At 48.9% G+C, this 17,250-nt stretch overlaps 1 protein-coding gene across 3 annotated transcripts in view; it reads right to left on the bottom strand.

Annotated features, from left to right (window-relative positions):
- The window catches only part of LOC137525557 (melanin-concentrating hormone receptor 1-like), a 122,457-nt gene extending 105,683 nt beyond the window's left edge, over nucleotides 1–16,774 (bottom strand). The window contains exon 1 of one of the 3 annotated variants that reach the window (XM_068246689.1): nucleotides 16,660–16,774. Coding sequence is in view for 1 of the 3 variants with exons in the window: in XM_068246688.1 (XP_068102789.1) it covers nucleotides 13,998–14,201 (204 nt within the window). In the remaining 2 variants the exon portion in view is untranslated. Of the gene's footprint in view, nucleotides 1–13,547; nucleotides 13,569–13,997; nucleotides 14,251–16,659 lie in introns of those variants that run through there. The other 2 variants (XM_068246688.1, XM_068246691.1) reach the window with 2 other exon arrangements.
- Between the last annotated feature and the right edge of the window lie 476 nt (nucleotides 16,775–17,250).

Genomic DNA, 17,250 nt, shown 5'->3' with positions numbered 1-17,250 from the left:
CTCCATACGCTGCTGCTCCATGCTCTGTACACAGGCTGCTGCTCCATGCTCTGTACACATGCTGCTGCTCCATGCTCTGTACACATGCTGCTGCTCCATGTTCTGTACACACGCTTCTGCTTCATGTTCTGTACACACGCTGCTGCTCCATACTCCTACACCAGAGCTGCTCCATGCTCTGTACAAACGTTGCTGCTCCATTCTCTGTACATATGCTGCTGCTCCATGCTCTGTCACCAGAGCTGCTCCATGCTCTGTACACACGCTGCTGCTCCATGCTCAGTACACACGCTGCTACTCCATGCTCTACACAGGCTGCTGCTCCATGCTCTGTACACGCTGCTGCTCCATTCTCTGTACACACACTGCTGCTCCATGCTCAGTACACACGCTTCTGCTCCATGCTCTGTACGCACGCTTCTGCTCTATGTTCTGTACACACACTGCTGCTCCATACTCTGTACACACGGTGCTGCTCCATGCTCTGTACACACGCTGCTGCTCCATGCTCTGTACACACTATGCTGCACCATGCCCTGTACACACACTGCTGCTCCATGCTCTGTACACACGCTGCTGCTCCATGCTCTGTACACACGCTGCTGCTCCATGTTCAGTACACATGCTGCTGCTCCATACTCTGTAAACACGCTGCTGCTCCATACTCTGTAAACACGCTGCTGCTCCATGCTCTGTACACACTGCTGCTCCATGCTCTGTACACATGCTGCTGCTCCATGCTCTGTACATACGCTGCTGCTCCATGCTCAGTACACACGCTGCTGTTCCATGTTCTGTCACCAGAGCTGCTCCATGCTCTGTACAAACTTTGCTGCTCCATTCTCTGTAAATATGCTGCTGCTTCATGCTCTGTCACCAGAGCTGCTCCATGCTCTGTACACACGCTGCTGCTCCATGCTCAGTACACACGCTGCTACTCCATGCTCTGTACAAAGGCTGCTGCTCCATGCTCTGTACACACGCTTCTGCTCCATGTTCTGTACACAAACTGCTGCTCCATAGTCTGTACACACGCTGCTGCTCCATGCTCTTTACTCACGCTTCTGCTCCATTCTCTGTACACACGCTGCTGCTCCATGCTCTTTACACACACTGCTGCTCCATGTTCAGTACACACGCTTCTGCTCCATGTTTTGTACAGACACTGCTGCTCCATGCTCTGTACACACACTGCTGCTCCATGCTCTGTCCACAAGCTGCTGCTCCATGCTCTGTCCACAAGCTGCTGCTCCATGCTCTGTTGACACGCTGCTGCTCCATGCTCTGTTGACACGCTGCTGCTCCATGCTTTGTACACACGCTGCTGCTTCATTCTCTGTACACACGATGCTGCTCCATGCTCTGTACACACGCTTCTGCTCCATTCTCTGTACACACGCTTCTGCTCCATTCTCTGTACACACGCTGCTGCTCTATGCTCAGTACACATGCTGCTGCTCCAAGTTCAGTACACAAGCTGCTGCTCCATGCTCTGTACACACGCTGCTGCTCCATGTTCAGTACACACGCTGCTGCTCCATGCTCTGTACACACGCTTCTGCTCCATGTTCTGTACACACACTGCTGCCCCATACTCTGTACACACGCTGCTGCTCCATGATCTGTACACACGCTGCTGCTCCATGCTCTGTACACACGCTGCTGCTCCATGCCTTGTACACACGCTGCTGCTCCATGCCCTGTACACACGCTGCTGCTCCATGCCCTGTACACACGCTGCTGCTCCATTCTCTGTACACACGCTGCTGCTCCATGTTCAGTACACACGCTTCTGCTCCATGTTTTGTACACAGGCTGCTGCTTCATGCTCTGTACACACGCTGCTGCTCCATGCTCTGTACACATGCTGCTGCTCCATGCTCTGTACACACGTTGCTGCTCCATGCTCAGTACACACACTGCTGTTCCATGCTCTGTCACCAGAGCTGCTCCATGCTCTGTACACATTCTGCTGCTCCATGCTCAGTACACACGCTGCTACTCCATGCTCTGTACACAGGATGCTGCTCCATGCTCTGTACACAGGCTGCTGCTCCATTCTCTGTACACACACTGCTGCTCCATGCTCAGTACACACGCTTCTGCTCCATGTTCTGTACACACACTGCTGCTCCATAGTCTGTACACACGCTGCTGCTCCATGCTCTGTACACACGCTGCTGCTCCATGCTCTGTACACACGCTGCTGGTCCATACTCTGTACACACGATGTTCAGTACACACGCTTCTGCTCCATGTTCTGTACACACACTGCTGCTCCATGCTCTGTACACACGCTGCTGCTCCATGCTCTGTACACATGCTGCTGCTACATGCTCTGTACACACGCTGCTGCTCCATGCTCTGTACACACGCTTCTGCTCCATGTTCTGTACACACACTGCTGCCCCATACTCTGTACACACGCTGCTGCTCCATGATCTGTACACACGCTGCTGCTCCATGCTCTGTACACACGCTGCTGCTCCATGCCCTGTACACACGCTGCTGCTCCATGCCCTGTACACACGCTGCTGCTCCATGCCCTGTACACACGCTGCTGCTCCATTCTCTGTACACACGCTGCTGCTCCATGTTCAGTACACACGCTTCTGCTCCATGTTTTGTACACAGGCTGCTTCTTCATGCTCTGTACACACGCTGCTGCTCCATGCTCTGTACACATGCTGCTGCTCCATGCTCTGTACACACGTTGCTGCTCCATGCTCAGTACACACACTGCTGTTCCATGCTCTGTCACCAGAGCTGCTCCATGCTCTGTACACATTCTGCTGCTCCATGCTCAGTACACACGCTGCTACTCCATGCTCTGTACACAGGATGCTGCTCCATGCTCTGTACACAGGCTGCTGCTCCATTCTCTGTACACACACTGCTGCTCCATGCTCAGTACACACGCTTCTGCTCCATGTTCTGTACACACACTGCTGCTCCATAGTCTGTACACACGCTGCTGCTCCATGCTCTGTACACACGCTGCTGCTCCATGCTCTGTACACACGCTGCTGGTCCATACTCTGTACACACGATGTTCAGTACACACGCTTCTGCTCCATGTTCTGTACACACACTGCTGCTCCATGCTCTGTACACACGCTGCTGCTCCATGCTCTGTACACATGCTGCTGCTACATGCTCTGTACACACGCTGCTGCTCCATGTTCTGTACACACACTGCTGCTCCATGCTCTGTACACACTGCTGCTCCATGCTCTGTACTCAAGCTGCTGCTTCATGCTCAGTACACATGCTGCTGCTCCATGCACTGTACACACGCTGCTGCTCCATACTCCGTCCACAAGCTGCTGCTTTATGCTCTGTTGACACGCTGCTGCTCCATGCTCTGTTGACACGCTGCTGCTCCATGCTCTGTACACACGCTGCTGCTCCATTCTCTGTACACACGATGCTGCTCACTCCATGCTCTGTACACATGCTTCTGCTCCATTCTCTATACAAACGCTGCTGCTCCATGCTCTGTACACAAGCTGCTGCTCTATGCTCAGTACCCATGCTGCTACTCCATGCTCTATACACAAGCTGCTGCTCCATGCTCTGTACACACGCTGCTGCTTCATGATCTGTACACACGCTACTGCTCCATGCTCTGTACACACGCTGCTGCTCCATGCTCTGTACACACGCTGCTGCTCCATGCTCTGTACACATGCTGCTGCTCCATGCTCTGTACACACGCTGCTGCTCCATGCTCTGTACACACGCTGCTGCTCCATGTTCAGTACACACGCTGCTGCTCCATGCTCTGTACACACGCTTCTGCTCCATGTTCTGTACACACACTGCTGCCCCATACTCTGTACACACGCTGCTGCTCCATGATCTGTACACACGCTGCTGCTCCATGCTCTGTACACACGCTGCTGCTCCATGCCCTGTACACACGCTGCTGCTCCATGCCCTGTACACACGCTGCTGCTCCATTCTCTGTACACACGCTGCTGCTCCATGTTCAGTACACACGCTTCTGCTCCATGTTTTGTACACAGGCTGCTGCTTCATGCTCTGTACACACGCTGCTGCTCCATGCTCTGTACACATGCTGCTGCTCCATGCTCTGTACACACGTTGCTGCTCCATGCTCAGTACACACACTGCTGTTCCATGCTCTGTCACCAGAGCTGCTCCATGCTCTGTACACATTCTGCTGCTCCATGCTCAGTACACACGCTGCTACTCCATGCTCTGTACACAGGATGCTGCTCCATGCTCTGTACACAGGCTGCTGCTCCATTCTCTGTACACACACTGCTGCTCCATGCTCAGTACACACGCTTCTGCTCCATGTTCTGTACACACACTGCTGCTCCATAGTCTGTACACACGCTGCTGCTCCATGCTCTGTACACACGCTGCTGCTCCATGCTCTGTACACACGCTGCTGGTCCATACTCTGTACACACGATGTTCAGTACACACGCTTCTGCTCCATGTTCTGTACACACACTGCTGCTCCATGCTCTGTACACACGCTGCTGCTCCATGCTCTGTACACATGCTGCTGCTACATGCTCTGTACACACGCTGCTGCTCCATGCTCTGTACACACGCTTCTGCTCCATGTTCTGTACACACACTGCTGCCCCATACTCTGTACACACGCTGCTGCTCCATGATCTGTACACACGCTGCTGCTCCATGCTCTGTACACACGCTGCTGCTCCATGCCCTGTACACACGCTGCTGCTCCATGCCCTGTACACACGCTGCTGCTCCATGCCCTGTACACACGCTGCTGCTCCATTCTCTGTACACACGCTGCTGCTCCATGTTCAGTACACACGCTTCTGCTCCATGTTTTGTACACAGGCTGCTTCTTCATGCTCTGTACACACGCTGCTGCTCCATGCTCTGTACACATGCTGCTGCTCCATGCTCTGTACACACGTTGCTGCTCCATGCTCAGTACACACACTGCTGTTCCATGCTCTGTCACCAGAGCTGCTCCATGCTCTGTACACATTCTGCTGCTCCATGCTCAGTACACACGCTGCTACTCCATGCTCTGTACACAGGATGCTGCTCCATGCTCTGTACACAGGCTGCTGCTCCATTCTCTGTACACACACTGCTGCTCCATGCTCAGTACACACGCTTCTGCTCCATGTTCTGTACACACACTGCTGCTCCATAGTCTGTACACACGCTGCTGCTCCATGCTCTGTACACACGCTGCTGCTCCATGCTCTGTACACACGCTGCTGGTCCATACTCTGTACACACGATGTTCAGTACACACGCTTCTGCTCCATGTTCTGTACACACACTGCTGCTCCATGCTCTGTACACACGCTGCTGCTCCATGCTCTGTACACACGCTGCTGCTACATGCTCTGTACACACGCTGCTGCTCCATGTTCTGTACACACACTGCTGCTCCATGCTCTGTACACACTGCTGCTCCATGCTCTGTACTCAAGCTGCTGCTTCATGCTCAGTACACATGCTGCTGCTCCATGCACTGTACACACGCTGCTGCTCCATACTCCGTCCACAAGCTGCTGCTTTATGCTCTGTTGACACGCTGCTGCTCCATGCTCTGTTGACACGCTGCTGCTCCATGCTCTGTACACACGCTGCTGCTCCATTCTCTGTACACACGATGCTGCTCACTCCATGCTCTGTACACATGCTTCTGCTCCATTCTCTATACAAACGCTGCTGCTCCATGCTCTGTACACAAGCTGCTGCTCTATGCTCAGTACCCATGCTGCTACTCCATGCTCTATACACAAGCTGCTGCTCCATGCTCTGTACACACGCTGCTGCTTCATGATCTGTACACACGCTACTGCTCCATGCTCTGTACACACGCTGCTGCTCCATGCTCTGTACACACGCTGCTGCTCCATGCTCTGTACACACGCTGCTGCTCCATGCTCTGTACACACGCTGCTGCTCCATGCTCTGTACACACGCTGCTGCTCCATGCTCTGTACACATGCTGCTGCTTCATGCTCTGTACACATGCTGTTGCTTCATGCTCTGTACACACACTTCTGCTCCATGCTCTGTGCACACTGCTGCTGCTCCATGCTCTGTACACACACTGCTGCTCCACGCTCTATACACACGCTGCTGCTCCATGCTCTGTACACATGCTGCTGCTACATGCTCTGTACACACGCTGCTGCTCCATTCTCTATACACATGCTGCTGCTACATGCTCTGTACACACGCTGCTGCTACATTCAAACCATTTTAAAGATAACATTGTCTTACATGAATCATTCCACTTAGGTTTTCTTTAAAACACACTAAAAAAGGAACCCTGGAGGCCCCAGTGTTGTCCTCCTCCTGAGAGTGTGAGATTCTTTGCCATCACGCTGACTCTAAGCTCAGGACTCAGGCAAGAAAAGCAGTTACCTAGGGCACCGCGGCACCCTGCCAAGCACACTGTGCTTTATATGTATTATTATCACAGCTGACAGTTACACGATGGGAAGGATGAGATGTGACTGTGATGTAAGGACGATGCAAACACGAGGTATGCTGCATCCACTCACCAGTAATTTGTTAACCTCTAAGGGCCAGTGTACACCAAAAACCTCTAGCAGATACGCAGAACGCTAGATTTGAAGCAGATTTTCAGAGCTATTCTAGGCATGTTCAGGCCCCGTTCACATCTGAGCGTTGTGCCGGCGATTTTGGCAAAACGCATAAGCAGGACACAAGCACGTGAACAAGTGCCGGTACGGCGTGAAACGGCTGTAGTGCCGTCCATTCACCCCCTGGTCACTCAAGCCCTGAGCACCCCAGCACCATCATCTACCCAGGTTTGATTTACCTTTATGTAACAGATGTTAATGCATTATTTGTGGCATGAAGAGAAAATCATTTAAAGTGACAAGTGCCCGATCTGCCTCCATGTGCAGTATATTCTCCAGTTGTTTTCCACTTGCCATATATCGGTTGCACGTCCTTTAGCTCACTTTGTGAGCCGCAATGCAGGTGCTATCCGGGTGAAGATTATACCTTAAAGCTACAGATGCAGACATAGACTCCAGATCCCTCACACATCCTACTGAGTGCCGAGTGGTTGTGCTTTTCTACAGTGTACGGTTTTCTAAACATGCCTAGCGGTTTTTGGAGCGTTTTTGGGTAGCAGATTTCATATTTTGTTACAGTAAAGCTGTTACTGAACAGCTTCTGTAACAAAAACGCCTGGAAAACTGCTCTGATCTGGCGTTTTTCAGAGCTGTTTGCCACTTTCCTATACTTTAACATTGAGGCAGAAATGCCTCAGAAATCTAAAAAATGCTGCAGCCCCCAAGTTTGTGTTTGTAGAAAAAACTAACTGCTCTGGTGTGCACCAGCCCTAAAACAGCATCCCCCAGTTAGCATACAAATGGAATGGAAAGCATTATTAATGAGCCAATTCATTTCTCATGACACAATTCAGGAAGGTAGAGCTGTGCTATGATCATGTTTTCTAAAGCTAGGATTATTGCAGCAGTTCTTTCAGCATTTATACAGCTGTTATCACACTTTCTCGAAAGTTTCTCACGGCCACCAATCAGGATCCAAGCTCTGTCGCTTCTGCACAGATTAGGAAACTTTCAATAAGTGAATGCAGTGGCAAAGCAATAGGTGATGCAGAGGTTGCGACCGCACAGGGGCCCCTGGACCAGAGGGGCTCACTACGGGCCCTCCTTCATCCATCTTATTAGCTTTTCATTGGTGCTCTGCTGGTAATGAATATTCATATATGTGCATTGTATAGTAGTAATCCTTAACTAGCGGGGTGAAACATTTGCCTCAGGCGGCAGATCTGGGGGGGCTGCACCCGCCTGTCCATGGATGCTGGGGGCCGCCCGCCGAGCTGGAGGGGTAGCTTGCAGAAAGGGGGTATTGGGACTAGCGGTGGGGAGGGGGGTCGGACCCCCCCCCTCCCTCGCCTGGGTCCCCCGATCTGCGCTCCTCCTCCAGCGTTAAGTACCAGCGTGCATATGATTAAGAGGCAACGGGCGGGGGAATCACTCACCACTTCCGCGTTCCATCGTGTGCTCCACTGACGTCACTTCCGGCAACGCCGCCCACTGTATTGTAAGTGGACGGCGTTGCAGGAAGTGACGTCAGTGGTGCGCACGATGGAACGCGGAAGAGGTGAGTGATTCCCCCGCCCGTTGCCTCTTAATCATACGCACGCTGGTACTTAACGCTGGAGGAGGAGCGCAGATCGGGGGACCCAGGTGAGGGAGGGGGGGTCCGACCCCACCGCTAGGCCCAATACCCCCTTTCTGCCCGCTACCCCTCCAGCTCGGCGGCCCCCCACCCACCCACTGCTGGGGGGGGGCGGCGGCGGCGATTTTTTCTAATTTTGCCTCAGGGGGCAAAAAGTCTAGGGCTGGCCCTGTTGGGGACCCATGTAAAACTCACTCTGGGGCCCCAAGCTCCTTAGTTACACCACTGAGTGAATAGATGGACTATCTATCAGTGCAGTAGCTTAACAATTTCAGCCCGCGGGGATTTTTCACCTTATGCATCAGCGCAATTTTCACCTCCCATTCATTTGCCAATAACTTTATCACTATTTATCACAATTTATGGATCTATATCTTGTTTTTGTCCGCCACTAATTAGGCTTTCTTTGGGTGGTACATTTTGCTAAGAATGATTTTTTTTATAAATGCATTTTAACAGGATTTATTAATAAGAAAAAAAAATGGAAAAAAAGTCATTATTTCTCAGTTTTTAGCCATTATGGCTTTAAAATAATCCACGCTACCATAATTAAAACCTACGTATTTTATTTGCCCGGTTATGACACCATTCAAATTTTGTCCCTATCACAATGTATGGCGCCAATATTTTATTTGGAAATAAAGGTTCATTTTTTCCATTTTGCGTCCATCACTATTTACAAGCTTATAATTTAAAAAATGTTCGTAGTATACCCCCTTCAAATGCATATTTAAAAAGGTCAGACCCTTAGGTAACTATTTATGTTGTTGTTGTTGTTTTTTAATTGTAATTTTTTTTTTTTACAATAAAAATTTTATTTGGGTAATATTTTGGTGTGGGAAATAAACAGTTAATTTTTAATGTTATTATATGTGTAAATTGTAATGTAAAAAATATGTAGATGTAGTTTTACTATTTGGCCACAAGATGGCCACCTTGAGTTTTGTTTTCTTCTTGTGCTTCTCGCTAACCGGAAGCACAAGGACGCAGAAAATTTTATTTGCAGAAAGACTGATGCCTCTAGTAAGAGCGCTTCGGTTTTTCTGCTGGGGACACGGATCGGTGATCGGGAACCATGTTCCCGTTCACTGATCCCAGGGCTACCGGGGGACAGCACGGGGGCACAGGGGGCGCGCGCGGGAGCGTGCCAAAGCGCGGCACCGCAGCAGAGCAGCCGCCTGGAGGTGAGGATCACGTCTGGGCGGCTGAAATGGTTAAGCCAGATACACTCATCCAATTTTAATTGGCCAATTTTACCACTTCCATTTCATATGAGAGCCTACATACACAGTCTGTTCATTATATTAAAAAACCTGTTGACCCTCATGCTACATGCAGGTGGTAAAATTGGTCAGTGGTTGACAAATCAAAATTGGATTTGTGTACCAGGTTTATGCCTGGTACACACTTTCAACTATGATTGGTCAATCACTGACCAATTTTACCACCTCCATGTAGTACGAGGGTTTACCTATACACTCTGCTCATAGTATACAGTATCTGTTGATGCTCATACTTCATGGAGGTGTTAAAATTGGTCAGTGATTGGCCAACCATAATTGAAAGTGTGTACCAGGCTTTTAGTAGCAATGGTGGTGAGGGTACTTGCTTTGCCTAGAGCAGGGATTTTCAACTTTTTCACTAATTGTACCACTTTTATTGCCAGAAAATCTTCAAGTACCACCAGTGTGTCTGCGCAGTAGAACGGACCCGGTCGGACTTGGCCGTTTCCAGTGCCGCTTTTGCGCATGTGCAAACGTCAACAAGGAGCTGTTCAGGGGGTCCCAGCGCTGGATCCCTTCTACTGAGGAGGAAGTGGGAAGCCTCTTTAGGATCCTGAGAAATATAGGTAGCCTCCCACCACCACCAGAGAGCTGGGCAGTGACTTACCACAAAATTCGGCTCCCCCTCCCTTGCTCCCCTCTGTGCTGCCCTGTGGTATAGTTCAGAGCGGTAACATGACTGCGGTAAAGAGACAGCCAGGCAAACGGTGCACAGTGACGGCGCGTATATGTCTAATACAGGAAGTAGCCAGTGATGTCTGGTTTCTTCTCCGTTGATCTGAGGTCTGAAGTATGCCACGGGCAGCACAGCGAGGAGTGAGCGAAAAGGGAGCAAAACAAGCCACGGGTGGGCAATTTAGGGGCAGACAAACCTGGTGTGTACCACCTGGCCAACAGCAAAGTACCACTGGTGGCACGCGTACCACAGGTTGAAAAGCCCTGGCCTAGAGCATCAAGCTGGCCACAAATAGCCCTGATCTGACTGTAAAGCCTGGTGCATACTTCAATTATAATTGGTCAATCACTGACCAATTTTACCACCTTTATATAGTATGAGGGCTGGAACCCACTAGAGCGATTTCTTGAGCGTGTAGGGAGCGTGATAAATCGCTAGCGATTTCCCTAAACGCTCTGCTAATGTAAATGGATGGTGCAAATTCCACAGAAGCGATTGCGAGTAGCAAAATCGCAAACACAGGACATGTAGCATTTTGTTAGCATTTCAATGTAAAATATATAATCGCTGGCGTAATCGCTCATCAAAACCTGCACAGAGCGATTTTGCTAGCGTTTTTAAGTTGCTACACACTGTAACAAAATTAATTGAAAGGACCAATCAGACTTTAAAATGCTAATCGCTACACAAGCGCTGGCAAATTGATACACTTTTTAAAATCGCTCCCTAAAATGCTCATCAATCGCTTACAAACTGCTTATACAAAACGCTAGCGACTGTGATTAGCGATAGCGTTTTGTAGTGGGTTCCAGGCCTAAGGGTTTACCTGCACAGTTTGCTCATAGTATTCAATATCCGTTACCCTCATACTACATGGAGGTGGTAAAAGTGGTCCGTGATTGGCCAATCATAATTGAAGGTGTGTACCAGGCTTATAACTTTATTAGATTAAGCATGCACAACTGGGTAATCAGAAAAAAATCCCAAATACATCATTGGATCAGATTCCTCCTTGTAGTATAAGAGTTTACCTACACGATCTGCTCATAGCATTTAAAGCAGGGGTCTCAAACTCGCGGCCCGCGGGCCGTTTGCGGCCCTCGATACAATATTTTGTGGCCCCAGGGCCCCAGAGCTTGTAGGGGCCCTCAGTGGCTACAAGAGGAAAAAAAAAATTTTCAAATCGGCCTTATAGTTTTTGAGAAAATCGATTTTAAAGTTGCAAAGGAAAAAATACACATTTAAAAACCTGCCTACTTTAATGGTTAATAGCAAATCCACCTTAAATGCTAGAAACCCTAAATTTGCAGGATATGTTAAGGAGATCATTAGAAATAAGAGGAAAAAACAATTTTTCAAAAAGACCTTATAGTTTTTGAGAAAATCAATTTTAAAGTTTCGAAGGAAAATAGTATACTTTTAAATGCGGTAAATGTCACTTTTAGTAGCAAGCCTAACGGTAGTGTAATTTTACATGTATCAAAAGAAAGAGCAATACATTTCCTGACAGGGTTTCCAGGGGGTCCATACGCAGCCGCAGCGCTTTGGCCAGGGATCGCTATACAGCCGCAATATGGCTGTATGAAGATTCCTGGCATTTTTTCCTATTTTCCCTTTTTTTTTTTATGTTTAGAGTGTGGGAATTTTTTTTTAATAATTATGTGGGGTCCCCCCTCCTGAAACTGGCAGAGGCAGGCAGAGGCGGCGATCCGCCGCGATTGACGTCAGGAGGAGCAGAGCTGAAGCTGAAAGCTCTGCCCCTTCCAGGAAATGCCGGCGGATTGCCCCCCGGGGCGATTTGGGGGCTCTGCAGCCCTCGTTTTGCGGCGGGGACACGTGAACTCCCTTATGCGGCCCAGCCTCATCCTGACTTTGCCTCCTGCGGCCCCCGGGTAAATTGAGTTTGAGACCCCTGATTTAAAGGGACCCAGAGCAGGACAGGAAAATGCCCAAATTAACTTACCTGGGGCCCGGGCCGGTTCTAGACTTTTTCTGCCTGAGGCAAACTTGTGAGGATGCCCCCCCCCCATCCCCCTCCCTATCCACCTTCCTCCGATTTGGCAATTTACTCTGCTTCATTTAATGTTCTCACATGACATGCTGCAGCTCAACACAATAGCACACTGGCTGGCTGCTAACCCTCAGCCAGTCAGCCATCCTCGATTCCTCCATAGTCAGGACAGCAATGCCACCTCTTCCCATATGCTATGCAAGTCAAATGAAACACTGCTGCCCTCCTGCCTCCCCCCCCCCCCCCCCCTCTCCTCACTTACTGTCAGACTCCTCACACAGCACAACAAGCTGCTTTTCCCCAATGATGACCTCTTCACCTCGCTCTCCTCTTGCTCTTCCTCCTACTCTGACTGTATGCTGTTAGGGTAAACACCGTACACAAACATGCTGCCCCTGTAGGCCTCTTTCACAGTGCGACGTTGTGTTTGATACGACGTTAAGGTCGCATAACACCACCTCCATGTAATATAAGAGTTTACCTACACAATCTACTCATAGTATTCAATATCTGTTACCCTCATACTACATGGTGACTGGAAATTGTCCAATCATTGGCCAATCAAAATTGTAGGTGTGTATTAGGCTTTACCTACTCTGGAGATAGACAGACAGACAGACAGATAGACAGATAGACAGATCTTACAGATATTATTCGACAGTAAAAGCATTTAACAATAAATGTAAACTAAGTCAATAAACAATTGCATTAAAGGATGTCTGAAGTGAGGTTATGGAGGCTGCCATACTTATTTCCTTTTAAACAATACCATTTGTGTGGCAATTCAGTTGATCTCTTGGCTGCAATAGTGTCTGAATCACACACCTGAAACAAGCATGCAGCTAATCTAGTCAGACTTCAGTCAGAAACATCAGATCTGCATGCTTGTTCAAGGTCTATGGATAAAAATATAAATATCATAGAATTAGCAAGACAGTCAGGCAGTGTGCATTGTTATAAAGCAAATAAATATGTCAGCCTCCATATCCCTCTTACGTCAGGCGTGCTTTGAAGGGAACCTGAAGCGAGAGGTATAAGAAAGCTGTCATATTTTATTTCCTTTTAAGCAATACCAGTTACCTGGCTGTCCTGCCGACCCTCTGCCTCTAATACTTTCAGCCACAGACCCTGAACAAGCATGCAGCAGATCAGGTGTTTCTGACAATATTGACAGATATGACAAGATTAGCTGCATGCTTGTTTCAGGTGTGATTCAGACACTACTGCAGACAAATAGATCAGCAGGGTTGCCAGGTAACGTGCATTACTTCAGGTGTGCATTAAGCAGCCAGGGAGCAATGACAGCATCATCTCATCGTTGCAGTTTCAGGAAGTCATCCCCTGACACATTTACCTCATGAGTAATCCCGTGTTGCCTCAGAATCCCGTGTTGGCTGGGAATACCTGCAGACCTCGGATGAAGTTCACCTCCCCAGCGCTAGGATTGTGATCACTCTCCTCCGGTCCCCGCGCGTCTTCGCTTTAATGAATGAACATCTCCCAGCTCGTCAATCGCGCACGAATCTGGTGGCTATTAACCCCACACCTGCCGATGCACAGCCACCGTAACTCGGTAACCTTAAGCACATCACACCACCATCCGAGCTGCAGAGAGCGCACTGCACATTTCATACAGAAAAAGAGGTTTCGCCTTTGAGTTTCACCAACACAGATGAGGCATCACCTCTGGCAGGTGGTGGTCTATAGGAGAGGGGGGCATCCAGGTGTTGCCCAGCCTGGCGTCCTCCATCCCCGCTCCCACAGAAGACGGACGCAGCAAAAGTAAACTCAAGCTGATAAATACCTCGTATGGATGCTGCCGCCTCTTCGCTGCTGGTGTCTGTGAATGAACCTGACAGCCCCACCAATCAGTGCGCGACTGAGCCCACAAGCCTGGTCCTCTGTTATCCTGGGCAGCGTAAGATGCAGGCAGCCAATGAGGGCGCCTCAGCCTGCAGCCACAAGCCTGCGAAACAGAGATCTTCAGACGTACTCTCTGCACTGCCATGCCAAGTGACGGCTGAGGCTGATGCAGCAACGGAGTAGTGGATGCACAGACTCATCACTCCGCTGCGCTGATAGCCATCCTTTACACTGAAGAGAAAAAAAATGATGATATAATGATTTGTATATGTAGTACAGCTAAGATATAAAACATTAGGAGCAGAGACATAAGTAATAGTGTTTCGAGTACAGGGAAGCTAAACTGAGAGGGATATGGATGTTTCATTTTAAACAATACCAGTTGCCTGGCAGTCCTGCTGATCTCTTTGGCTGCAATAGTGGCTGAATCACACACCTGAAACAAGCATGCAGCTAATCCAGCCTGACTTCAGTCAGAGCACCTGATCTGCATGCTTGTTCAGGGGCTGTGGCTAAAAGTATTAGAGACACAGGATCAGCAGGAGAGTCAGGCAACTGGTATTATTCTAAAAGCAAAAATTCCATATTCTTCTCAGTTTTGGTTCCCTTTAAGAAACTCCAGTTGTTATTTATGCAAAAAAGCCATTGAGCTCCACGACTTTCAAAGTCGCAGAGAGCTCTGTCTTCTGAAGCTTGTTATCTCAAGTGTCAGTAACTGTATTGGTTTTTTTTATTCCTGCAGTTCAAAAGTTAACCAGCCTGCTCTGTGAAATCATTTAGAATGCTGAACTGCAAATATTAGAGAATATATAACTGAAATTAAAAATATGAGAATATTTTCTTTGCTACTAATGTTCTAGTAACTATCCCTACTACACAACCAATTCATTATATCATAATTATTTTTTCACTTCAGTGTCTCTTTAAAGGGAGCTTAAAGTGAGAGGGATATAGAGGGTGACATGTTTATTTAATTTTAAACAATACAAATTGCCTGGCTGTCTTGCTGATCCTCTGCCTCTAATACGTTTAGCCATAGACCCTGAACAAGCATGCAGCAAATCAGTTGTTTCTGACAAAAATTAAGTTAATTCTTGTTTCAGGTATGATTCAGACACTACTGATGCCAGAATGATCAGCCAGGGAATGCAGAGCCCGGACCGCGTGGGGCTCCGCACCCTAAACTATACCAGCCCACATGATCCATGGTATGTTGGGGCTCTGGTCCATAGTATAGGGGGGTTCTGGAAGTGAGGGGTGGCAATGCCTCCCCCTCTCCCCCAGGGCCCTTGTCCAATCCATGACTCACGTGAGACGCAACGTGAAGTGCAAATAAGTGAACTCCCCATGACCCTGTCCACATTTCTGGGTGCTGAAGTGTGGTGACTGGAGAATCTCAATAACCCAAATTCAATCAAAAGCAGAACAAGCTGCAGTACTACACAGGGCCGGTTCCAGCTACAATGGGGCCCCCAGGTAAAAATCCAAACCCCTCAGCACATCCCACCAATAGACCTTAGCCCCTCCCCCTCCCTAAAGCAGCCACTTTGCTGATGCCTAATTCCCCCCAGGGTCCCCAGCGGGTGCACACCTCTGTCAGTCTGTGGCTCCCTGCACTCCCATCTTCATCCATCGCTGGCTGCACCCCCTCCGTGGCCCACGGCGCAATATTACATAATAACATGTACTGGGTCAAGGAGGAGAGGCGCCCCCGCAAGGATGAAGGCTGAATTGCAGAGGCCCACTGACTGACAGAGATGGGGAGAGAAGCAGCCAGTTGGGGGCCCTGGGACAATTGCCCTTATGGTACTACAACAACCAGGGAGTGCTTCTCCCCAGAGTTACATCAGCTGTTTGGAGTGATTTCTGTTCACACGCCCCCCTCATACCGACAAATAGCAATGGTCACGTCTAGGAGAACACATGGAGAAGCATGTGATTTGTTTGATCAGCTGATAAGATTTGCAAAGCTCTGATTTGCTGTGATCACAGCCTGCTTTATAACATGATCATGACTAGCAAATCAGAGACGTACATATCTGTCACCTGACCAAACTGATCACATGCTTCTCCATGAGATCTCCTAGACATGACCATCACTACCAACACACGAGCAGGACCTTAGGTCGACCCTTGTAGACAAGAGATTAAGGAAAATGAACGAATGTGGTTCCCAAGCATAGGTAGATTAATATGTGATGGAGCCCTGGGTAAGGTAGTAAATTTGGGGACCCCTTGTGGTCCTTTTGGTAAGCTGAAGCAAAGAGAGGTCAAAGAAGGTGGCAGGTGAGCTCCTTGACACATACTAGGCCCCAAGCACCTGCCTAGGTTGCCTGGTGGATAATCCTGCTCAGTTCCCAAGCCATTGAGATCAGGCTGTATTAGGTACTTTATTTTTACTCCAGCATAAAATCTTAATTAGAGGTTTTGTTGACATAAAAGAATTAATTTGGCATCAGTCCTATTCTCCATACACAGCTTGTACAAAATGTCACCAACTATTCAGCAGAAGGACTATGAGTGTACAGCATCCAGTTTAACCCTGAAGAGACAGGATAAAATAAATCATCCAAGCATTTTGTTGTAACGATCTTAAACGTTACCTCTGTGGTGGAAAGCAGCGCAGCTGCTTTCACACCTGATGTCACCTTTCTGGCCAAGCCATCCCGGGTGTCGCTTCCCGACTCAGCTGGGACAGGGATTTCTGTTGCAGCAGCTTGGGTCCACACGCCTGCACATGGAGCAAAAGGACCTTTACATAGAGCTATAGGACCTTTATGGGCAGAGGAGACAGTTCAGCTGACTTGGTGGTCAGCTGACTTCCACCTGTCAATCTTCCTTGCAGGTTGGTTCAGCCCCTCGGGCGGGGCTGCTTGAATCTGCTGTCAGTATTTAAACCTGGACTTGTCACTCTGTCTTTGTCTGTCGTTGTGTACACTTGTGTCAGTACTCAGACCATAGTTAGATCCCAAAGTGTGCTAGAACCGGCCGGAGCCGGGGATCCACACTTAGGCAGATTCTGTTGATAGTTTAAAGTACTTATTGCTTTATATCTGCGAGCACCCAGATCCGTTAGTCAGATCCGTTAGTGTGCCGGGACCAGCTGGAGCTGTAATCCTACACTAAGCTAGATTCCGTTGATAGCTTAAAGTACTAGTTTGATTGTGATTATCTGTTATGACTTCTTGCCTGCC

The sequence above is a fragment of the Hyperolius riggenbachi genome, chromosome 7, assembly GCF_040937935.1.
Source record: "Hyperolius riggenbachi isolate aHypRig1 chromosome 7, aHypRig1.pri, whole genome shotgun sequence".
Lineage (NCBI taxonomy): Eukaryota > Metazoa > Chordata > Amphibia > Anura > Hyperoliidae > Hyperolius > Hyperolius riggenbachi.
The sequence above is the reverse complement of the archived record's forward strand: the minus strand, read 5'-3'. Positions and strand labels throughout refer to the sequence as shown.